Below are 26,471 nucleotides of genomic sequence, written 5' to 3' on the forward strand. Positions count from 1 at the left end.
AATTTAGAAAATTATAAATATATTTCAATTGATAGAATATAGTATAAAAGTTGAAAAACCTACAATCGATCTCTATGTAGGCGCAGTGTAATAGAGTTTGAGAGATTAAGAATGACAAATTTAATTATTGGATTGGGCATTGCCAGAGACGTAATTGTAGTATTCTGCCGTAATGAATTATATTTAGTTGAATAGATTTACTAATGTTCAAAAATAAATAGAATTATGCGTAGCTGTAAAGTTGAATAATATTATCTCGTTTTATATAATGTTTAGATGTATTAGACCACCACCGATGAAACTCAGGTAGACCGTACCATACATAGTTCAACTAATCTAGATATAAAATCTAGTTTTTCTATTCAACATTTAGTCGATCTAACATAATGTAGCTTGAATTTAAACTACGAGCATTTAAAAAACTATTTTACAATTTTACCATAAAAATATCCAATACTGTCAATAACCATGATTATGTATGCGTACGTATGCGCGTGTGTATAATGTATCGCGTACAACTGTGTAATAAATGTTGGTTACGACACAATCTGCCTGAATATTATATTAATGGTTAAATGCAACAAGTTAATATGTAGGAAATGTAACTTCAATATGAATATTATAATTGAAATTATAATCTATTTACATTAGATTATGTGAATAAATGCGCTTTGTTAATATAAAAATTATGTTTCTATTAGTAATATGGCTTATCTAATAATTATTAATAATTATAAAAGCAGGAATTTAGCAAATTTTACAGTTAGCGATAATCAATGTATAAATAAAAAACACTTATTTACTGCACATCATATTTTAAATAAATAATTCGTAAATTTCTATTTGTATGAAAAAAGATGATTATTTTATTTAATCCTAAATAAATATCGTCGACGATTTTCAATAATATATAGGATGGGTAGTTTTCAAATTTTATTTTGCGTTTATGTTTCAAGAGAATGCACGAACGTAAGTCTGTAGACTAAATGGAAATAGAGAAGGTAAAGGTATCTAAATATTATGCTAACTGGGTATACATGGGTAGAGCGAAAGCCAAGTGTATACTTGTCTTATCGATTATCAACTGGCCGGATTTTTATTCTTATGCCAGCGCACCTTATCAGCACGGGTAATCTTAGCGTGGATTTCGATCGGTAATCAGCATCGCGGATCTCAAGACGACAGGTTCGTTCACGCGCGCACCTCTTTGCGCGATCTTTTTGTTTTGTTTTGTTTTGTTTTGTTTTGTTTTGCTGTTTGTCGTTCTTGTAATAACTGCTAATGTTAAAAATTTTCTTGCTCTCATCTGTTTATCGAAGAAACTTGAAAAAGTGGTTTCACAAACCTGGCAATTAAAGGAGTTGGCGCTACTGTTCAGTGATGTGGTGAAGTATGCTCGAGTGCGTGAGTACGAAAGCACGAAAAAGAAAATTCGTAGGCAAATGTGAGGTGTAGTAGTGTGGTATACAAAAAATAATATTGTCAAAGATTAAATTATTTTTTCAACAGCGGTGAAGCTCTCTCATACTTTTCCATGTTTTACCCAGATTTATTTATCAATTAATGAAACTCGTATATAATCATCACCACTGGAATTTCATTTATTTTTTTTCTTCCTTTTTTTTTTCTTTTTTATTTATTGAATACTATATAATAGTATTTAAAAAATAAATTAAATGTATAGCTTCTGTTCAATTATAATACATCTACTATACTAGAAATACTACATATAATGATAATAATCTTACTGATTAATATTTTATCAATTTAATGTAAATTTAACGATATTACAACGATACTATTTTCTCTAATATTACTATTATTCTGCCGATGGAGAATAATTGTAAATTAATTTTTTATCGAATTCATGATTGTATTTTGTATTTTAGACACACTAACGCCACTATACATTTTTTTAACAGTAATATTAATATTAATATTAAAAATTATGCTCCATTCAACAGAAGCTGCATACAAATTATTATTTTTTCTTCCTTTGAAAACTGTGCGAGTGCCGATGTTAATAAGAATACGCATATTCGAATGGATATTATGAGTTAAGGTAAAATAATTTGTAAAATTTTTAATATAAAACGACGCATAACGTCCACATGTTCAAACTTAAATTTGATAAATGTGTGTTGGAAAGAAATTTAAGTCACTTATCATGTAGATAAGATGAGAAAAATACAGTTGCAGCTAATTATCTTTAATGATAAACAATATCTCATGCCGTTACTGCAGTACAATGATAATTCAACCTTTTATAGTTTTTCATCGTGATGTGGGCAATGTTGTTAATAAATTAAAAATAAAAGCAAACAAGAGTAATTACAATTTTAAAGCTATCGAGATAATTTTAAATTACCACATTGTTCTATTTATTTAAAGAAATTCTAATGTTTATTTAATAAATAATTAATTGAAAATTTAATATGAAATCATGGAAAATTGGGACAGCAAATAATATAATTTCATAAATACTTAAAAGCTTTCTCTATAATTTCATAAGAGGCCTATATACATTAATATCAGTTTACAAAATGCGCTTTAGTCAATATCTTTAGAATTACAAAATGATGTATTGAGCATTGAAGAGTGAAGTCATTATGGGGTCTTTGTTTTACACTCCTACGGTGTAAATGTAATTCCAATTGTTTAGTGAAACTAATGACTGTCAACAAGAATGATTTCGCTTTCACATGCTGTAACTTCAACCTTAATTAAAAATTAGCTGCGCACGTGCATCAACGATATTGAGATAATATACAAAAACAAGTATTGGCTGATTAACCTGACGATACCTTCAAGAGTAAATTTATTTTTCTTTAAAGCTAAACTTTTCGTTACAATATGGATAAATAATTTTGAGCTAATTCATAACTGCCTTATGAAAATGTTTTGCTTCTTGCGTAATTTCTGGTACTTGGAGAAGGACAATTTGTAGTTTTTCATGAGTTAGCATTTCTATCCTTTTCTAGAGTAAACTGATAAAATATCACTTATTCATATACCTATATATATATATATATATATATATATATATATATATATTAATATTTTCAATTCAATTATTATCTATCTACCAAAATAAAATAGTACGTAAAGCGGCAGTGACATTATTATTAGTAATTGAGTCATATTTACAATTATTACAATGAAAAAGCTTTCGATTAAAATTTAATTTCTTAAACAGTATTATTGATTTAGTGCATAGAAGTTATTTACACACGAGGTAATTATTAACAAAATGATTAATTGTAATTAGACGACCAATATTACTTGTTTCAGTTAAAAATAAAATACTAAAATCTTGAAGAATATCATCTAATGATTTACAAAGTTTTCTTCCTATATTTATCATGTGCGAATAAATGAATAATCACTTAACAAGTTTACAAGTGATTTAATTTTGAAATAACGGCATATCGATGGTATAGTATAGTGGAAATTTATCCCTAAGTACCATGACTGGTTTTTGCTTTTATTTTTACACTCATTATTATTATTACAATAAAAATGTAAAAAAAAAAAGTTGATAATCCATGTTTATTTTTGATAATCGGTTGACTAGTAAGTAACTCGTGACATCCACTATTTATCATACTTTTTATCGAACTTTTTTTTCTTTACATTATGATAAGTGTCAATAGCAATAACAGCTGCTTCTCTCTCTCTCTCTCTCTCTCTCTCTCTCTCTCTCATACACATACACACATCACTTACGAAAGTCTATTCCCGAAGCTGACAAGCGGGTGGGCTTCGGCTGAAATTTAAGAGGTGTCGTTTCCGTTTCAGGCCAGTTTGTAAGTGCGAAGCGAGCAGCCCAGTCGACTCCTCCTGAGTACCGAATAATGCGTAGGATACAGGCCGGGATCGACTCGGCGGTCCTGACAGGACGATTCAGTGCCTGAATGGGCGACTTGAAGCCCGGCACGATGAGCGACACCGGCCAATCAACGAACTCGATCTTGCGTATCTGTGGTAGCACCGGCTTCGACAACGAGGTATCCGCAGCCGAAGCCTCATCCTCGTGGCTCGGCGCCCTGGCCCGACTGCTGCGCTGCCACGGACGTCGCGACAAATGGCAGAGGCCCAGCCGAGGAATCGCGGTAGCGAGCGAGGCGCTCGAGATGGTAATTAGCCGCGCAATTTCGGCCGATCGGCTCCCACAATTACCGTCGCACCGTAATCTGCGCATTGACAGACCTCTTCGTTTTAATTGGCCGGAAAATGTTTCGCGGTGAAACACCATTACCGCAAGACATTGGCACTTTTGATTTTCGGAACGTTTGCTGAAAGTGACAGCCCGCGCGTCGATTCGAGTGTAGAAGGAAAATAATTGTAATGGAGTAAAGAAAGATGCCTCTCAATGATTTGGAAAATGGGGTAAAGTAGGCGGTATAGTCGTATGCGTTTATAAATTTTCAGGACGATTTCAATTTCTGTCAGTCGAGCGAATTTTAATGTAATCGTCCATTGTGTTCGAGGACGTGAAATCGACGACTAAAGAAATAAAGAAAGTCCGCGCTTTTTCATAGCTCTACTTTTCTATTCGACGTTTCACTCCTTTCTCGCCCAATTGATTTTCACAGTGTGAAGCATTTAACTTCGATGATTATTATTGCTGACGTACGATTGGAAGGAGAAAATTTATTAATCGATAGTGGGTCTGGAAATGTTGTTAGTCAGTCCGAGTGCCACGTTGCTTTAATAAGATTTAATTCGCATTAAAATATCATTTAGAATATCGGCCGTCGATGTGTTCCATAATTTTTATTAAAGAAAATTCTAACTTCCAACGATCGTGTCCGTAATATTGCATAATTAACAAATTTCCCACTACGATGGATGGCATAATAAAAATTATATCTAATTATCCAATTTCCAGCATTATTTTAAGATTGTTTATTAACGGGATACGTTTGCGAATGACGTAAGTTTAGTTGCGGTACACGCAATTAAATGGCATTAAATTCGAAAATGTTATGTAAATATTATAATATTGGCAATAGAGTTTCAATGTTTGTAGAGATAGAAGTTATTCTTAGCAAAGACATTAAATACAAATTTATGTATTTTTAATATTACGTTAAAGCTATTTATGCACTTGTTTCTAATAACATAATTAAAGATGTTTGTGTTAGAAATCACGTAAGTTTATAACTGTACTGTCATTATCAATTGATTGATGTAAATTTTGCCAGCAGAGCATTAAAAAAATGTAGTGTCCCACTCTATATATCTATATCCACATATATCTTTATAATCCCAATCTATCTCTACATAAAGAATATAATCGAATTTTGACGAAGCTTGACAAGATTGTAAAGTAATTAACCGTAATGTACTTAGAGATTTTACTTTCTAATAACATGATATCCTATTCACAAATTATTAAATTTCTTCCTCGTTCATTTATATAATGAGAAATACATTGACCGATAAATGTTCGTCATATCCAAACATTGCCTCGATTCAATTATCAACATTATCAACATATAGATTATGCGCATTACGAAGTAGTACGCACTTAATGGTCTGAATCAGCATATATTTCCGTTCATTCGTAATTAATTGAACTATTTTCTAAATGCTAATTGAAACAAATATTATCCATCGATATACATCGAGATTTCTGAGCGACAATTTAAAAATTAAACAGAAAATATATTACGCCCGTGTAAAAGGTTCGCTGATAGCCAATACAGACATATTACATTGATTTCAGTATTATGTAAATTAATTTGTATTCATAAACAAATTACCTTACGTGTCACGTGTTATTATTATTATTATTATTATTACCATTATTATTATTATTATTATTATTATTATTATTATTATTATGCTTTCGTATGTTTACGTCAAACTTTGCCTACAGCATCGATAGAATACTAATTTTACAAAATTCTAAAAGCCTTCTAATACGAATGTTTGTAAATCCCATTTTAACTTACGACGTAAAAGTCACATGATATAATCTTGGCAAGATGCCGAGCATTAGACGCGAAGAAAATAATTTTGCAGTACAGAATGATGAGAGTGCAACAAATTTCAGGCGCCGCTCCATTCGTAAAATTCCAGTTAAACGAAGTAAATTATCTTAACAATATAATTAACGTCGGATTATTGTAGTTGTTGATCTTGTAGTCATTTCAATCGATTCCCTTATTTCTTCTCTTCGTAACAAATTCAATTAAATAACAATTAAATTTCTTTATAAACATTTTTCTTAATTTTTTCTTACTATTCCTTTCCTTTTCAATTAAAAGTTCGATGTCTTGTGCACGTGATTTAATATTTATTATCCTGTATATAGCGTGTGAAACGAAATTAAAATAAAATTTTAATTCACGTATGCGAAATTAAACATTATACTTTAAGGAGCTTTATAAATTCAATATTTATTAGTATGCCGTTAGTTTATACCTTGGTGTCGTTGTAAATAATACAGACATTAATGATTATCGCATAATGAGACAAATGTAAATGTATGAGAATAAATAAAACGAATAATGAAGGATAATGTAGAAACACGTGAGCGCATTTACACACAAATGCATCATATCGATTTTCAAGTTTTCTAACAAAAATGGTTGAGTATTATGGAGGTTTTAAGGCGATAGATATAACGAAATAAGCTTGAAATTGTATTCGATAAGATAAAATGAAGGATTTCAACACAACAAATGAAACTGCTGAACTCAATAATGAAGGCTCTCAGATCAAAAAGTATAAGAAAGTAATAAAATAACAAAATAATAATAATAGAAAGAAAAAAAAAATTAATTTTTTTTAAGGTTATAAAAATTGTAATAAATAATTTATGAAAAATTAACTAATTGTCAGGGGATTGATTTATTTATTTTTTTTTAATTTAATCGTTAGTCTAATGCACTAACTGACTTGTACTATATATTTTTCATCTTCTTTTTTTTTCTTCTTTTTTTTTTCTTTTCTTGTTGCAGAGAAAAACACAAGAACTCGACTTCAGTTGGCTAACTACCAATGCAACGTCTAAAGTTTTCAAGGTTAATTAAACACCTTATTAAATCTCAAAATAGCTTTTATCGTTAAAAATCTTTAAATGATGCGTACCTATGTAGCATCCGAAGAAGCCTTGTACGTAATGAAAGCAACGTAGTCCAAAACAAATCGTAGCTACCGAATATGAAAAATCAATATATCACTTTCTCCCGCAGCCGATTTTACCGACGTCAAATGAAATAAAGCTTCGATTATTATGTTATCGCGCGATCCAACCTCACTTTAAATTCTCTTCGGCTCAATCTACCACACAAGGAATTATGCTTTCTTTTTTTGATAGTCCGTCGGCGGGCGCCGGGCCGTAATAATAATAAAATCACATTTTAAAGAGAGTCAGGGGCGGGACTGGCGACTTTTTCATCGGTTAGGACGCACGTGACAATGGGCGTGCCGTATGCCAATGATCATAAGTCGTAATTTATATAAAATAATATACGGGATGAGAATATGCGCGCAAGGTGGGGTCAGTGGCTCGGTCTTGATGTCCTGGGCCGATCCGATCTTGGCCGTAAAGTGTCCTTGGCTGATAAGCAGTCGCTGCTTATCGTCCGCGACCAATCAGGCGACTTATCTGTGGACTACGCAGGTTCTGCTGGTGTTCCCAAGGAATGACCAGCAATTTGAAATACTCGTGATCGCCGCGCGAAAATTGGGCTGGAGCGTCTCGGAGGCGAAGAATGCGGAACAAGCCGCGGAGCTCTTTCGCTTGTCCCGTCACGATCTGGCGATCGTCGACCGCAGAGGCACAAGCCACAGCCAAAACGCCGACGAAATTTGCAGGTCGTAATTATTAATGTTTCTTCTCCTTTACACGTGCAAGCGTACGTCGCCCCTCCTTATTATACATATATAGCTCCCCCCACCCAGCCACCCACTCACCCACCCACCCAACCTCCCAACCACCCACCTCCGCGATCAAGTGCTTTTAATGATTATTTCACGAACATTAAGGGCAGTTTAACCATCTTCCATTATACTTTTATCATGCTGCTAAGACCTGTGTGTATGCTAATATATCACAATAAATGGCAATAATTATATCATTGTGTACTGCACTTGACTTTCGAGAAATAATTTAATTTAATGCAGGATTGCAGGCTTTTTCACCTAGAAATATTATCGATAAGTTTGAAGAAATTGGTGAAAATTTGGTGATTTACAAGTGCCTGAGTAAATAACTTTCGGACAAAGTAAATCTAAAAAATGACTCGTGTAAACGCTCATTTCTTTCGAACGCATCATTTCACATAGATTGTATTTTTCATAAAATTATAATAAATTTAGCTTTATTACGTATTGAATGATCTATTTTCATCTATAATTTTCAAGCAATTGATATAAAAATTAATTTTTGATTATACATATGTGCGTGTGCGCGCTCCCTCGCGCGTTTATGCTTGCGGATGAATATGTGTGCACATGTGCGCGCATGCATGTATGTATGTATGTATGTATGTATGTATGTATGTATAAAACAGATTGACAAATAATTGAAACAATGAAATTTTGAATTATTAATAAATAAATTATAAAGTGTTGAAATAATAAATAATTAAAATACTAAATCTATGAACTAAATGAACCATACATAATTAATACTTATTAATACCATTTTTCTACTAATTTCATAAACGGTAGTGAAATTTTTTATTTGAATGGACATTTATTGTGAAAACACGTTATTTCATCATTGATTATCAAGATAATAAAATGTTTATAAGATAAATTTTTTATCTTTACAGTATTTTAACCAACTTAAGAATCTATCCATTCGCCTGTAATATCATAGCTTTGGTTAAGAAAACGTGAGTTAAAGTACTTTTTAATCGAGCCATTGTATGTAAATGCTCATAATTTTGTCAAAATAATTTAAAAACTGGCTGCAGATTTTTCACGATAACTCGAAATGACGAAGAAGGGATGTTGTTTTTACTGAACATTGGGTACAGTAGGGTACGTATATTATCTCAGTGGTTTTATTAAACAAATTCTTCATTAAAACAATTCTGCGAATGTACTCAGAAAATATTATTTATATATATATATATATATATATATATATATATATATATATATGTATGTATATGTATGTATATGTATGTATATATGTATATAGTTCTCCGATGACTATTTGCTCACCAACGAAGCGCAAAAAATAATAAATCTTGGAAATAATTTATAACTAAGCGAGCGTTGGAATAGTTCGTTAAATTCCAAATCTCTTTTTCGTTTGGCATAAAGGCCAGTCGTAAGATTCTTTAAGATTAAAAACTTTTCTCCAGGCACTTTACAAGCATCCTAGTTTAGCCATCGTGTTTGTTGCGAATGTACAAGTAACATCTTCAAGTACTCCTTGTCACTATAATATATTCATACAGAATTTCATTCGAGTCGATTCATTGCTCACCGTCATTGCAACAATCGAGCAGCACCGATTCATTCGCGCAGCACTACCGTTTCCAACGGGGCAGCCATTATTTTTCTGAGTACATCGACCTCCTCGAAATATGCGAATTTCAATTGCGCGAAAAAGAGAATAACACGCGAACAAGGCCCCGATGCCACGCCAACATTGACTACGCTTGCATTGGGCATATTTTCAAAAGGCGCTAATGGAATGCTCGCACATGGGGATCTTGATGAATGAACTCATCGGTATCTACACGAGCGAGATTCAGCCGAAAAGCCAACTAGCCGCCGCGCAGTTATTGTACCTCTTCGTTGATACCAGTCGAGATATCGTCCACGTGACTAACGATCAGCACATTGTGCAGGTACGTTGCCATAGAGCGCTCTGGGCACTGGCTTCCGGGCCTTAGAGTCGTGAGGAAATTCGGGGCTACCGGGAACAATCGCTCCACGAGCCTTATTAAATGATATCGGCCTCTCATCCCTGCATTTTGTTACGCAAGTTCGTGAACAGAGCCACCGAGGTGTTCCTTGGGTTCAAGCAGGAGGAGCTCGTGGGTAAGAGGATCGAGGACTTTATGATATTTGAAAACTTGGCGCTGATGCAGCAGCATCTGCGGAGAGGCAAAGAATTCCAGGATAATATTGTGTGGAAGAGGAAAGACAGGACTCCGCTAAATATCAATTGCAGTGTTGTCCCGATAAGCGTTCCAGTAAGGTGAGTCCTCGGGCTTATCGATCGGGTTTTCACCTGCGATTATCATTTTCAGTGCCCCTTTCATTGCCCTCCCTCCACGTACATTAGTCTTAAGGATTTAAGTGATTGGGGCGAGGAGGGTGGCGAGGATGTAGGTGGGGTGGGGGTGAGGGGATTGGGAGTATCAAGTATTAAGAATTTAATTTTAACAAAATTTTCCCTTCTTTCGTGGACAATTTCACTGCCGTTGATAAAGCATATCATAATATAGTTTTCATTTATCGAAATTTTCAAGGAATTCCGTCGACAATTACCAGGTCTTATGTTTTAATACCACAATAAATGGATAATAGTGGCAATAATAACAGTTGCCTTCCCCTATAAGATTCAATAAATTTCATCGAGTCCGATTTGTTTTAATTCACGCAGATTATTTAAGTATTGTATTTGTAGATTATGTTAGAAAGAATAACTGTAATAATGAATTTTTCAGCCAAACCGTTTATTACATTTATCGATGTGACATCACAAGTAAACAGGAAACAATTTCCTCGAGCGTTAGCTTTCACAATTTCACTGGACAAGAAAGTCACTCAAATGGACGATATTCTTTTGAATCAAAAACATTGCACGGTGAGGATTTATTATTTATTCGATGCATGATTTATCAATTTATTTTATTTTTTAATGCTTATCTCCATTGAACAGAGCCACGAAAATCTACCGTTACAAAGTTACATAATTTACTTCTGGATTCTCCAATAACAAAAGTAATTAAGCTGCTTTCGAGTGCCGGAGAGGGCTCCGTCGATCCGGATGTTTCTGAAAAAATCAAAGCAGTACGTATTATTCAAGAGAATAAACCAAAAGATTTCGAATACTTTGATCCAAATTTATATACAAATACTTTATAATATGCACATTGGGTTGTTTGATGAATTTTTTTTTTTTTTTTTTTTTTTTTTTTTTTTTTTCATCATTCAATTTAACATATGGATGAAAGTAATACGAAGATCATTTCAATACAGGCAATACGAATATTACTGAATACCGAATTGTACACACCGCAATTGCGAGAAGACGATCCGTTGCCCATATCCGATCCAATTATCTCAGAATTATTAGAATCATTAATTTCGGTAAGTGTTAATTATACGCTTAAAGATACTTTTAATCACTATAAAATAAGTATTTTAATTTTTTCTCGTTACAACGATTATTTGATAATAATAATAATAATAATAATAATAATAATAATAATAATAACAACAACAACAACAACAACAACAACAACAATAACAATAATAATAACAAAAACAATAACAATAATATCGGAATATCGAATGGTATTTGTATATCTAATTATTTAAAATAACTAGCAAGATGTGAATATAATCTATTTTTTTTTTTTTTTTTTTTTTATCAATTTTTTCTAATATATAATGCTCGTTATTAATTATATAAAATTACATAATATTACAAACGTCTTTGAAACATAAAGCATTTATACAAATTTTATATACTTTAAATTAAATAATTGCAACATTTATATAGGTTAATTTCAATGATTCGCAAAAAGTTAATAGTTCAACAACACAAAAACGATCGCCAGTTAAAAATGCCAATGCAACGGAACATCAGACGAATACGAAATTATTCAAAAATCCTCGAGATCCAGAAGAGCTTGAAGAATTATTAGAAAATAATTTTGATTGGGATTTGGATATTTTTAAATTGGAAATTTTGACTAATCGAAGGTATGTCATTATGCTATAATATTACGTACGCTTGATTCATTTGCCGAATAACGTCAGACTATTCGTATATTTTATAACAAAAACACTAATTTACCTCGTCATATTACTCAAATTATAAGCTAGTTTATTAAAAATAACAGACAAAGAAAACAAAGAAAATACGGAAAAAAAACATAATTGATGAAAATAATAGTAAAAAGCTCGCACATTTCTGTGAAAGAATATGAGTGCGAGGCGTCAAGCAATTTACAATGACATGAAATTTTTCAACAAGTCATCCGCTACTTCTGACTTAACTTAATATGCTGTCAACTCGCTTATTAAATATCACTGTTCTTCACTCTTTATATGCATTACCAATACAAAATTAACTTTTATACTGCGAAGTGAATACACAGAAGCACGAGTTCGAAACACGACGCACCTACTATATTGTAATTTTTGTAACATCAAGCTCTATGCATTAACGACTTGCATTATATAAAACATTTTGTCGAGCTGATTTCCGCTGTAATGTTTTCTTAGAGAATTACAAGCTCGCTGTTTGAAAGATTATAAATTACGGTTAATGTGGAAGCTAGCATTTAATTAAATCAGCTAGCGATTTCTTCTTTGGTCTGTTTTCAAATAAACTACATTGAAAAAGTGATCCTTAAATAAATTACCGTAAGTGAATTCAGCGTATTGGGACGCGTAATGCCTATGTACAATCGACATGTATCTATAACAAATTCATTTAAAATATTCTACGCGATTTACAATAAATTCAATAATTACCAATAATTAAGAGCATACAATTATTCCAATACAGACATATATATATATATATATATATATATATATATATATAGTTTATTAGCGTGAAATTCGATTGGCAATTGGCAACAAGACAAGCTTATTACAGCTAGAGTATGGAAATTAACGCTAATACAATTAGTAGGTCATATTAATGTTCCATAAACGCCATTATCCGCATATTCGAGTCCAAGTGGCTTCGTTCCACTAGCTTCGTTCCATCAGACCATCTTCACCCATTGCCAAATAAATAACCGGATTTGCGAAATGCGCACAGTTCGATAAGAGCATCCCTCTCGTCACAATACAGGCCGCTCTACTTCCTTGGCACGATGATGATGAATCACTACAAAGTCGCGGAAAAGCTGAATTGCGACGAGAAGACGCTGCAAAATTGGCTGACGATAATAGAGGCCAATTACAACATCCACGTAAGCTATCACAATTCGACGCACGCGACCGACGTCCTCCAGGCGATTGCGTGTTTCCTGCGCTCCAATAAGCTCCAGATGATTCTCGAGCCACTGCACGAGGTGGCAGCACTGCTCGCTGCGATCGCTCACGACATCGGGCATCCCGGAAAATCGAGGTACATATCTATCTCGATAAAGTCTGTGGGACCGAGTGAGTGACGAAATGGATGGGGAATGGGGGATGGGGAATGGGGAATGGGGGATGGTGGACGGCGGACGGCGGATGGCGGATGGCGGACGGCGGATGGCGGATGGCGGATGGCGGATGGCGGATGTGGTGTGGGAGGAGAAGGCAGGGAGCGCCTGTTATGCAAGATGATTCGTATGGGCCGAGTGATAAACCGTTGAGATCTGCTGGTCTGGTTGGTTAACCGCAAGCAACGATTGTTGTACCACTGCAAAGCCCATTAATATATTTACGATTTCTAAATTGCTAGTTAAGTAAAGAACGGTGCGCTCTATTTTTAATTTACAATCCTTTACTTTTCGAAAGTGTGAAATCTTCTTCTTTTTTTTCGTTATTTTTGTTTATTCGTTTGTTTATTGGTTTTCTTGCTGTTGTTGTTTTTTGTTTGTTTTTTTTTTGTTTTTTTTTTTTGTTTTTTTTTTTTTTGTATTTTATGCCCTACAACAGCGGGAAATTTCGTAGGTTAACGATCGCTGCCGATAAAGGAAATGTTTAGTGTAAATAAATACAACAGCGACAATAACATATTCCAATGAATATTTATAATGCTTTTATTCTAATTATATTACAGCCCATTTCTCTGCAATGCAAACAGCAAGTTGGCCATTCTTTATAATGATTTGTCGGTTCTCGAGTCTCATCATTCGGCTCTTACTTTTAAAATAACACTATCGGACGATAATGTTAATATTTTTAAGGTAAATTCGACACTTCTACAATTTACTACTTATATAAAAGCACTTTCTAATAATATGATAAGGAGCCCGTGGGAAAGTGAATAATCATATTTGATGATAATTTAACCAATTCATAATACCATAACAAATATTTTATTGTCAGATATGTAAAATCAAAAGCATTCGAATTGCTTGGCAATATCATTAAAATTTTAGTATTTCCAATGTATGACTTGAGAGGTATCCTACAATTATTTGATATTTTTCATGTTTTTCCAGAATCTAAATAGAGATGTATATAAATCCATAAGGCAGAATATAATAGACATGATTTTAGCGACCGAAATGACAAAGCACTTTGAGCATTTTGCCAAGTTTGTAAATGTCTGCAGCAATCGTATAAATGACAAATATGAGGTACTTACTAATAATATAGTTTAAATTCTCGTAACTTGTCACTTTGGAGATTCCGACAGATGAATTTGATTTAATCAGTAGTCGATTGATCCTCCCTTGAATCGCCTCGCACACTTTATTCTGAAAAATAATACGACACCGTAAATTACAAATATTATTTCACATTGCTAAACAAATTACAAAGTCCTTAACGAAGCTTAGGAAAAATTAATTTACTTTACTACTACATTTAGCTTGTTCATTGAAAATTCCTAATTAACTCATATTATAATAATCTTCATTTTCTGTGTACATTAGAGCCTCGATCCATAACACCACAACGCTTTAGTCTCGTTAAATGTAAAAATTAATAAATATTTATAATGAAATATTTCAAGCAAGCTAACTTTTTCATTAACCGAGAAGAGCGTGAAAATATATTTATAGAGTATATTTTACAAATAAATATAAATGTAATGAATTTTATATCTATTTGAAGAGAAGAACAAAAAAGAAGAAGGAATTTCTATTAATATTAAGTTAACATTACCATTAATTTCTTTCGGTACATTATTAAATGATCCTATTTTGTTATAAAGTTGAGAAAAAAATATAAATAGAAATAGACGTTTATTTTAAAATAGTAGAAATTACAATCTTATATTATGTTGATGAAATTAATTTACCAAAACATTATAATATATGATTTCCATATTAAGTCTATTAAAATAATTTAAATATTATTTAATTTAAATAATAATTTAAATAAATTTAAATAATCCATATTAAAATAAATTACATTCATTTCTCGGAGGCTACTAAAACATTATTTTATAACACACTTCATGAAAATTAACACAACAATATATCTATAGATATCTAACAGAACACAACCCACAAATACCAATTTTTAGTATTTTTGTTTTTTTTTTTTTTTTGTTTAATTAAGTCCTGTGCTTAATCCGAATACTTACAACGTCCATAATGCTGACGCTATAGCTCATTGATACAGGTTGCAAGATTACAAGTGCACGGTATTTTTGTTGCAGTCTTTTGCCGAAGACGTAACGGATATGTCAGTGTTCCTGCTTCCGGAGAATGTCTCACTGACAATGCGAATGATGATCAAGTGCGCCGACGTTTCAAATCCCACACGTCCTTTGCGATTCTATGTTGAATGGACCAGACGCATAGCCGAGGAATACTTCGACCAGGTAACGATTACCGCCTTCGTTTGTCCCTCGTGAGTCCCAACCACCTCCTCCTACCTCTCTTCTTGCTCTTATGAATGCTCTTATGGGACTCATGCTTTTTCAATGTTTTCTCCTTCTTTTGTTTTCGCCTTGGCGACTCCTGTACTTGTCTCTTTTTTTCTCCTGTACTCTCGGACAAGAAAACAATCAGTTTGTATTAATATTTTACAAGATGCGTAATAATACAAAATTGTTAGCCAATATAAATTTATGAAAATAAATTTATTTTTAAGAACATTTCGCTATTTCGGGAAATTTTCGTTTCAATTTGACGCACGACAAATTCAATATACAAATGCTTTTATCGTAATAATAATACATCACAAATGTAGTTCGATTTGTCAATAACAACTTTTAATGCAATTGAATGTATACTGATAAAATCACACGTATCCTAATGATGAATCATTTGGATGAAAGTGAAGTGGGCAAAAAATAATCAACGCTTCTCTTATTACATCTTTGCAATAATAGTTGATTGTGATGAGATATATGTAAATTCTTGCAAGCTTAACTACTTTGCATAATTTACATAATTAAATTTTACCAATAAATATCACTAAGAAATAATTGTTTTGTTAACTTCATAGTCTTTTCACTTGACTTGCATAATAATATTCGCAACTACTTATTAGTTACTTCAATATTATCATATTTATGGCACTGCTTTATTGCTTGAAATACCGTCGCATAATCGCATTAATTAATAAAATAATGACGTCCGAATTATAATTATTCGCGACGGAGAAAATGAAAGAAAAACTAAAATTATTCACTAAACTGATTAATTTGAAATTTGTTGCAATGCAAGTATTTCAAGAAATTTTTAACAAAAAAAGAAAGGAAAAAGAAAAAAAGTTATCGTCCTCTCGATGGTGCGATTAAAGCTCGTATTAAACAAGAATAAGAATACTTTTTTTGTTTACCGAAAGAAAATCATTGCATCTGCTCTTTTTGCACGAGTAGACCGATGAGGAGAAAAAGAAGATGATGCCCGTAATGATGCCGATGTTCGACAGAGCTTGCTGTTCCATACCAAAACTGCAAATTGGGTTCATCGATTACATTATTAACGACATGATGGAGGCATGGGATGGTGAGTACAGCCGTTCTCTATGTGCTTGTCCAACCCATGATTTTTGTTATGTAAAGTGCACATTAGTTGGGTGAGTTTTTCAAGCTTTTCAACGCGTGCGCTTAATGACAATATTGTGTGAGTATTTTTTAAGGGCAATAGAGATCATCTGCTTTAAAATACATTACTTATCGTTCATTGGATTAAAAAATATTAGAATAATAATGTCGATCGATGATCGAATGTATTGGACATATTACTTTATTGAAAAATTTATTCAAATTTATTAGAAAACTATATGTGCAAAGATTTATTAATAAACTTTATAATTGACTGATGATATATCATATATTTTCGTTCTATAGTAAATGTAAAATAATTGTAAAATTATTATGTTTCAATTGCATATTTCAAGCCGTCAAACATATTTCAATGTAAAATGATTATCCTCGTTGTACAAATCAAATACTTAATATAAATTCCTAAATAAACTTGCATTATATTAAAATTTTTTACATTTCACAGCTTTGCATACTCTGTAAGAATATTTTATTATTGTGATTAATAAAAAATAACTTTTAAATAGTATTTATACAACTATGTCAATGAAAAAGAAATCTTTTTTAATCTTTGTTTTTGTAATTTATGTCATATTACTTAAAAGTTGTAAAATTATTTTGAATTTCGCAATCCATTCAATGTAACCTTTATCGATGATTTTCGATATTCTCAATTCATTTTCGATTAATTTCTATTATTACTATTTGCATTATTGAATGGAAATTTTTTTATATTCCCAAATTGTTTTAAAACATAAAATAATTTTAACTTGCGAAATGATATTTTATTAATTTAGAAAGAATTAATTCACTTAATTCTGGCATATTTAAAATCAAACTTAAATGACTATATTAATAATTAATTTTATAGGTAAATTCTTCTAACCATTTATATCAAATATTCAATTATTTACTCTTTCAATGTATTAATTGCGCATAAAATTTTCATGTCACTAAAACTTATGTATTCTTATAAGTAATTACGTAGACATTTAAGTAAGATAAATGAAAATATTTTTCTTAGCATTCATTGATATGCCACAAATTATTGGATATATGAGGGAAAACTATGAAAAATGGAAGGAATTCCATGTGAGTAAATATTAATGTAAAATAATTTAGTCTATGTTGTAGATAATAATAATGATAATAATAATAATAATAATAATAATAATAATAATAATAATGTCATTTAATATTTAACATAGGAACAAGGAATTACAACTCTAGAGGACATCAAAAAATTACAACTAACTCCCGAATTACAGATTTATACAAAGTAATAGACAATTAAAAATAAATTTATTTTAGAAAACTAGATAACTATTTATACAAATAATTAAAAATATAATGTAAGATAATTCGACAAGAATTATGCTCAATTAAATACGAGGTAAATAAATGTAATTCTTTTATGTATTGAAAATTAGCAGCGATTTTCTAAATGTTTATATATATATATATATATATATATATATATATATGTGTGTGTGTGTGTGTGTGTGTGTGTGAATGTAAAAACAAAATATTTATTAAAGGAATTGTAATTAAATTAATAATGTTGTATTCATTTATAATGAAATCATGTTCTCAGAACTAAAACTGTTAAAGCCTATATTATTATGACATAATAAAAATTATAAAATTAATATTTTTATTAAATTATGAAAAGTAAAGAAAATTGGTATTTTGGTCGTAGTTGGTAGAGGAGTTGGTAGCTCCTCGCGAAGAACTGCTAATATAGTAGAGAGAGATGCGAAAATTGGCATGGACCATTTGGGGGGATGGGAGAGACAATTAAAGGACATTGTCCGGATGTCCCGACCGGATATTGTCCGGTGTCAAGTGGATGAAACAAAGACAAAGTCGTCGAGATATTTCGTTGAGACATTAACAGAGCTTAGTGAGCTTATCGAGATCCGTATCCGTTCGAATTATAATCCTTCGGTTAGTCCTGTATATTGGGAGACTGAAGCCAGGAGGTCGCTCGATCTGCTCAAAATCTACTTGTCTCAAGGCCAGGTGGAGGAGTTACTCCTCGATCCCGCACTCGATTGAATACAAAATTTATAAGGCTTAGTGGGCCTTATGGAGCCGATTGCTTGCACTTGGCGGTCAGTCAGCCATCATCGATTCTCAATTCATTTCATGCAGTTAATACTTTCTTGTAATTATGCAGCCATTGGGATTAACTTTTTGGATAGTTTCTTAAATTTCGAGTTTATTAATTAATTTTTTGTGAATTATCTTCGAACGTAAAAATGAAGGATATATAAATCATTGATCTTGACAAGATTTTTGTCTATACATTTATTACTGAATAATAGTAACTTTTTTCTCATTTTTTTTTTTTTTTTTTTTTCATAACATTTTTTTGTAACAAAGTTCAATAGATATTTATTATTAATAATGTATTGGCAATAATAATATTTATATTATACACTACCTATACAGACAATTCATGCATAAGTTAAACAAAGATATAACTTTTGTGTCATATTGATATTTTATATTTATCAAATACATATTTATGTAGAACTATTTAATTGCGGATATTACAGAAGATCTGAAATGTGCTAGATATAGTAGATAAATATATAAAATATATTAAATATATTCATATCCGCAAAATTTATTCGGTTAAGTATACTTGGCACATAACGTGCAGATTATGTTTATTGCTTCAACTATTGCATATTACTATTACCGTAATGAAATGTGTACGTTAAGATCGTTAATATCTATAAATACTATAAAGAAAGATAAATATTTTATTTGATAGAAAGAATTCGATATATATATATATATATGAATACAATTAATAAATAAATTAATTTTTAAATTTTTTCAATCAAATTTTCGTACATTGAAAGAAATATCAAGAGATTTCTTAGAAGTAATCTTTTACATTAGAAATATAATGAAAGGAGAAAAGTTTGTTTAACATTCTTTATACTTCTAGATGTAGATCTATTTTTTTTTTTTTTGAATATCAATAATAACGTTTTCTCAAATTTCATTCAAATTATTATATAATGCCAATCAAAATTCTTGCTTAATAATGCAAGTGCTCACTTCAGATCATATAACTAAAAAATAATTTTTCATTCACTCATTTAAAAGCACAATAATTCTATCATTCTCTTATTTTAATAATAATAAATCATAATCGTGCGTTGTGCTTACAATTCTATCCAATGCGCATATCATATCATTTAAATTTTTCTAAGTATTACAATATAAGTCTCTTATTAGAAGAAACTTTATCTTATTTAATAAATCCGAGGAATATTATTAATTTGTAAAGAAAAAATCCAGAATTCATAATTACAAAGTAATACTGTAGTTTCAATAATTCAAAGTATCATAATATTATTCGTAAATATTCTTTATGTATATTAACTGACATAACTATTTATAAGGAAATACTATAAAATATCTAGTAGTTGTTCGGCATTATTATTTACATATTTTTAAAAAGACAGTAAAAATTGAAACTATGGATTTCAACATCTTCAATCAAAATAAAATTTGCATTAATTATACGTAAATGATTGTAAATCGAAATATTAAATTTTTAATTTTACTTTGGTGAAAGTATTTAAGCGTAAACAAAGTAAGTTTCCAGCGGTTAATGTAGAATATCGAAAACTTCTCATCATCATCATTTTCACCAAATAAATCGATTTTGTCGATAAATTATACCACTTGCAGCTGTAACTACAATAATTTTTAATTTAGGAAATTGTCGTAAGAGAATTATAGTAAGATAATATAAATTAAAAATGATTTAAATCACCAGTTATCAAATACTTGTGAGCTATAATCAATAATCCGTTGTCCCGAATGAAATAAGCAATAAAAGTGAATTAAGCCTGCAATTATAATTGGGCCATACCTAATCAATTCATCGGGTTGATCTTCTTTAAATATAAACTACAAAGAAAAAAAGAAAATTTAATATAATTTGATTATTAAAGATCTCGCTACTTACAATGTTATGATCAATATTTAGATAATTACTATAGCAAATCCCGATCCAGCTAAAAGTAAATTTATAAAAATAACAATAACCCAGGGAATGTTATAACAATCTTCCATCAGGTTTACGTAGCTACAATAAAATTGACACGTAATTGTCACATACAAAAATATCTATTTTAAGATAAAAATAATTTTTTTTTAATCACCCAATCGCTTGTTGATGTAAATTTATTGCATTAACTAAATGAAAATATGCAATTTTATCTCCTTTCGAAAATGTTATAACATGATTCTCAATGTCTTCCGCTGTTTTCAAACTTTTACTTAAACGATAACTGCGTTAACAAATTAGAATAAATACTTTGATAAATAAAAAAAATTAATTAACAAAATAAAAATTAGATAATACAAATAAAATGTTCTTATATGGCACAAAGAAATTATTGTCCGTTGAAAGTATTGATTACTTTAATTTGAATGTAATAAAAGAAGAGTATCAATAAAAAATATCATTATTAAATATTCACAATTTATTCCTAATTGTCATTATAAAATTTACGATATTCAATTATTTTCAAAAAAAATTGAAGACCAATTTATAATAGAAATTTAAAATTTATGAAAATATTCTTCGCTCTTAGTCATTCTAATAAGTCACATTTTATAAATTAATTACATCTATATTTCAAGTTTATGTATTAATAACGTTATATTTATTAAATAAGATATTTATTACATATGATAAGTGATCTTTTTTATGTTACATTACCTAACAAGTGCAAATAAGGCAGCAAAATTTTCTACAATCAGGATAAATCCAAGATCAAATATCACAATCACCATTATTGTTGGAAATCCTCCAAAAATGAAATGTAACAGTAAAGGGTAATAATATTTTTCCTTACTGATTCCATATTCGATGTGTATCGGAAATATTTTTGTCCGACTAATATTTTCATGTAGCGAAATATAGTCCAATAATGGTGCACTTATAGGAATTATTAAATATAATATACTAGTTGAAAACATAAAAACTGTACAAAAAAAAAAAATTGTCCATTTAATTTCGTTAATTTATTTTACATTTATCTTCAAATTATCATTTCACCGCATATTCAACAAATTTTCAAATATACTTAAAATTTCCTTCTATTTTTAATATTGTCTAAAAATAGAGTACCGGGATAGGAGGGCCAAATATCTAAAGTTAGGTATAAACTCCCAAATGGTTGATGGGTAGGATTGCGAGCAAGTGGACGTATTCATAGTGCACGTATTCAATAATAAATAGCATTGGTATTTGTTGTAATTTATTGCGATTTTATTGCGACATTAGTTGTATTATAATGATTTTTAGTTGATGTTTGAATGTCTCCGTTTCTTGACTTTTGTTATTGCTATTGCCATATAGAGCTGTAATGTGCGTTGCATGTATAGGTAGAAGGGTGCAGTAGTAAATTCTGGTAGCCTTCTGGTCCTCTATATGTAATGCACGTGGTGGTGGTCGTGTTATACACGTAGAAGAACAAGGTCGTAAACCCCCGTGCTTCCTTGTGCAGTGGCACGTGGCAGTAACTTGAATTTGCCTTGGTATTGTCATTATTGCTTACCTTCTAAAAGCTCTGCAGGTGTGCTTTTGGTGGCACTTCATCTTAGTCTGCAAATATTGCCGCGTACGGCGCCTCCTAAGTCTTTCTTGTGGGAGCTAAACTTGCCCCTTATGACCCTTATGCGTTTGCAGATTGTGTGAGCTTGGCCGCTCTACAGTTCTTTACCTTGTGAGGCATATTGTGTATTATTATCGTTATTAAGGAATGGAACTTTTGCCTTGTGAGTTCTGCAGATTTTGTGCTCTTGATGGTAGCTAGTGATGTCTGCAGGTTGTACCTCGTGCGGCAGCTTCTAGTTTATGTTTTGTGTTTTTCTGGCTATACCTCGCGTATTGTTTGCTGAATTTACCTTCGAGCGTCTCCTTATAAGTTATGATTATGTTGTGCTCTGTGCACCACTGTTTACTTGTTCCTTTTTCCTTGTCTTGCACTGCTGCGAGTGTATGATTTGAATTTGCACTTATCTTGCACTTGTCATGAGTTGGATATGACTATACTTTGCCTCTTAATCGGCCTTTACCGTCTATGTCAACATCCTTGTTCTTTGGCGTTCCTTTTGAGAAGTAGCCTTGCCTGCTTCTTTTGTGAGAAGCAGTTGCGCCTTGCCGGCGTCTTTCTTAAAAGCATTCTCGGCCACCGCGTGGTCTTTACGAATTTCCTGCTTCTTGGCGTTTCCAATCAGACCGCTTCATACTTGCATCCCCACCATGAGAGGGACTTGTTTGGCACGTTCTCGCTTCACTAAACGAGCCACATGTAGCTGGGTTTGACAACAGAGTATGCGTGCAGAGTTGCATTTAATATCCCTTTTTTCGGATATAAGACGAGGTAGTTTTTGCTTATATTTTTAGTATTTGATTATGCCAGAAGTATTATGGCTTGTCGTCGATGGATACTTTATGGCGTGGTCGCGTCGAATTTCTAGTCGCATTAGTTTTATGACGTGTTTCGTTAGACTCTTGATCGCATATTCTCGCCGGATGTGTTTATGAATTGTTTTCTGTTTAGATAATCAAGGGTTTGCTTTTTTCCGGATTACTCTTATCTCGAGTTTTCCAGATGTCTAATGAGCTGGGAATATTCTTACATTCTCGAGCAAATATCACGTATATTTGTATTGAAAAGATCAGTGCACGTGTGTGTGTGTGTGTGTGTGTGTTTGTGTGTGTGTGTGTGTGTATATATATATATATATGCATGCATAACGTAAGGATGCATATAATTTCAAATGCTTTTTAAAAAATTATTCAGATGTCATAAAACGAATAGATATAAATGCATACATGTGTACGTGAGAGTTTGTATACTTATTTAAATACAAATTGAGAATTAATTGAACACAGATTACATAATTACACCGATAACTGTAAATTATCTGGAAAAGTCAAATTCTTCCATTGATTAAAATGTCTATTTATATAAGAATGATCATAAGTAGCAAAATTTTTTGAAAAAGGAGATAAGAAGATATGAATGTAGTTATAAGCAATACATCGAGTTACTTTAGCAGCAATTAATTCCAATAGTTGATAAAATGTTTATATAAGGTGGAAATGTTGTTAAAATGAAACATTTTTTTAAAAAACGTATATAGATGAATTTTCAGTTCAATTTTTTAGCATTCAAGATTAATAATAAAACGAAAATGGACTTGTGATACTTATAGTTTTACATAATTAATAAAGTAAGACATCGATTATTATTTGGTAATTTGAAACTTAGAACTTTATAATAGGATATTATTTTACTTAATGCTTTAAGATGTAAATTATATTTTTAAAATTACTTATACAAGCAAGTTCTTAAATAATTAAATAATTAATGACAATTAATTATACGAATTAAAAGTCACGATGAGATATATCGAAGATAGAATATAAATGAATAAATGTATAGAAAATTATAAAATTTCAGAATACAAATTTGTTCTTTACATGAAATGGTACTTAAGAAAACTATTATATAAAAATTATTATAAATAAATTTAATAATAAAATGAACCAAAATATGCAATTGAAATGAACTGTTAATTACATTAGAGTATTAAATATAATTAGTGATAAATATATGTATGAGTATGATCGTACTTAGCATATTTAAATGTGCAATAGAGTTTTTGTTTATGTATGTAAAATGATTGAGCTGTCGTTTCGATAAATTAAAATATTCCATAATATACTTCTATAGATAATTTTCTGCATTTGGAGATAGCGTAAGACGTATGAAAAAAAAAATAAATAGAAATACAAAAAATAAAAGAAGGTAAGGATTTTTTTTTTTTTTTTTTTTTTTTTTTTTTTAAAGAAAGTATTGATCTTATTCAGAAATAATACCTGTGTAAATAATGACCTTCCTACGACCAATTTCCAGATATCCACATATTATTTTTAGCTCTTCTGCATCAGCCATCATATTCCAGGTATTAGCTAGTAATATATAAATAATTTTCAACTGTAAAAATATTTTATTGTAATATAATTTCATTTGAGCAGAAAGTATAAAATTAAAATTTGTTCTGCAGATTCAAATAGACTGCACTTTATTAATAAATTTTATATTCTATTTTTATATTTATACCAATTGAATATATTTATATTAATAAAAATCATGAAATTATCATTAAGTATAAAAATATACTTATTAAAAATATATGTGTAATGAAATAAATCACTGCGACAGTAATTATATTTGATTTTAATTCTAACATCTAATAAGTAGAAAAGTAGAATTTTTTAAATGATACAAATATTATACTATCAAGTTTAATTAAATCTAGAATTACATTCAATTAAATATAACAAATCACGTTCTTTCTGGATAAGTAAAAATATGATGAATAATTACTTGAATGCTATATAGAAAATAAATATAACATTAACAACAACATAGAAACAATTGTTTTACAACAAAATACGAGAATTCCATTTTTATAACATAAATAACTACAATGATGAACATATTAATAGATAATTACAATTGTATACAACAACAATAATAAGGATAATTTAGTTATAAACCATTCATACGTTACTGCCCCTTATTAATAAAACATTTAAAATTAAAAATTAATTTAAAAAATTTAACTATTTTATTCGTTGTTTATCAAAAATTGATGATGTTATTGAAAAGTAATTTATATAAAATTTTATTATTTAGAAATTATAATATATAATAATTCTAATAATAGACAAAATTTTACAGGATATTTGACTATATCTCTAGCCTAATGAATTTGATTTAAAAAAAAGGAAATTTATATTTACCTTTGATTTTAAAATAATACTTATGCACAATTTTATAGATGCACCAATAAGATACATTTGAGAAATTGAATTTTCCAAAACGATTATTTCATTAATACCTATTTCGTTATAAATATTCCAAGCCTAATTTATTTTTCAGAATTGAATAAAAGATAATTTCAAAATATATTATTAAATACAACGTGTTTAACAAATAAATATTTATACGAAATATATAATCTCATATCTTACCACAGGAATCATGAATGACAATATACTTAAATATGTATAGGTCCACAGAATATAGTCCTTCCAATTACATTGAAAAACCCAAAAACCAATTATTTTCTGCAATCGAATTGTAAATTTCCAATAACGAGTTTCATAAAGATCCATATTTATGAAAATATTATAATTGTCGAATAGCGAATTGTCTCAGTGTATATTTTAATGTTGAAATATTCATTGTATTGATTATTTGCTTAAAATGATACAATCTATAAGAAATATATTAAAAATTATATCAAGTATTTACTATAACAAATTACTCTTAATATATTAATATAACTAATTATTATTTATATTTCTTATGAACCTACAAATTTATTTATTTTAAAGTATTTTTGTTTAGATTTATTTGGAAATAATAATTACTTTCAGATCTTTTCAATATGTTAATTATAGATTGAAATTAATTTTTTTCATTTCAGAGATATTTAAAAATAATTTTACAATAAACATCAGTGAAAATAATTCTGTAAGATTTTCAATACGAATTTCAGATATTTATAATTTGCGATGTGGATT

At 30.2% G+C, this 26,471-nt stretch overlaps 2 protein-coding genes across 2 annotated transcripts; one reads left to right on the plus strand and one right to left on the minus strand.

Annotated features, from left to right (window-relative positions):
- The first annotated feature begins 3,757 nt into the window (after positions 1–3,757).
- On the plus strand, positions 3,758–18,170 carry LOC105360099 (high affinity cAMP-specific and IBMX-insensitive 3',5'-cyclic phosphodiesterase 8A-like). Its single transcript, XM_011496889.1, has 18 exons — positions 3,758–4,136; positions 6,972–7,034; positions 7,637–7,830; positions 8,793–8,855; positions 8,937–9,003; positions 9,657–9,824; positions 9,963–10,177; positions 10,650–10,789; positions 10,865–10,995; positions 11,185–11,301; positions 11,711–11,913; positions 13,019–13,297; positions 13,940–14,066; positions 14,325–14,480; positions 15,491–15,655; positions 16,661–16,790; positions 17,853–17,920; positions 18,037–18,170. Exons 1-18 carry the CDS (start codon positions 3,915–3,917, stop codon positions 18,109–18,111), a joined length of 2,583 nt encoding a protein of 860 aa, XP_011495191.1. The 5' UTR covers positions 3,758–3,914; the 3' UTR covers positions 18,112–18,170.
- A 2,213-nt stretch (positions 18,171–20,383) lies between these two features.
- On the minus strand, positions 20,384–25,794 carry LOC105360100 (uncharacterized). The gene is made up of 7 exons (XM_011496890.1): positions 25,686–25,794; positions 24,756–24,873; positions 21,582–21,846; positions 21,019–21,147; positions 20,852–20,942; positions 20,628–20,764; positions 20,384–20,548 (listed from the first exon to the last, which is right to left on the minus strand). Exons 1-7 carry the CDS (start codon positions 25,740–25,742, stop codon positions 20,398–20,400), a joined length of 948 nt encoding a protein of 315 aa, XP_011495192.1. The 5' UTR covers positions 25,743–25,794; the 3' UTR covers positions 20,384–20,397.
- Positions 25,795–26,471: the final 677 nt, after the last annotated feature.

This window comes from Ceratosolen solmsi, unplaced genomic scaffold, assembly GCF_000503995.2.
Source record: "Ceratosolen solmsi marchali unplaced genomic scaffold, CerSol_1.0 scaffold13, whole genome shotgun sequence".
In the NCBI taxonomy this organism is placed as follows: domain Eukaryota; kingdom Metazoa; phylum Arthropoda; class Insecta; order Hymenoptera; family Agaonidae; genus Ceratosolen; species Ceratosolen solmsi.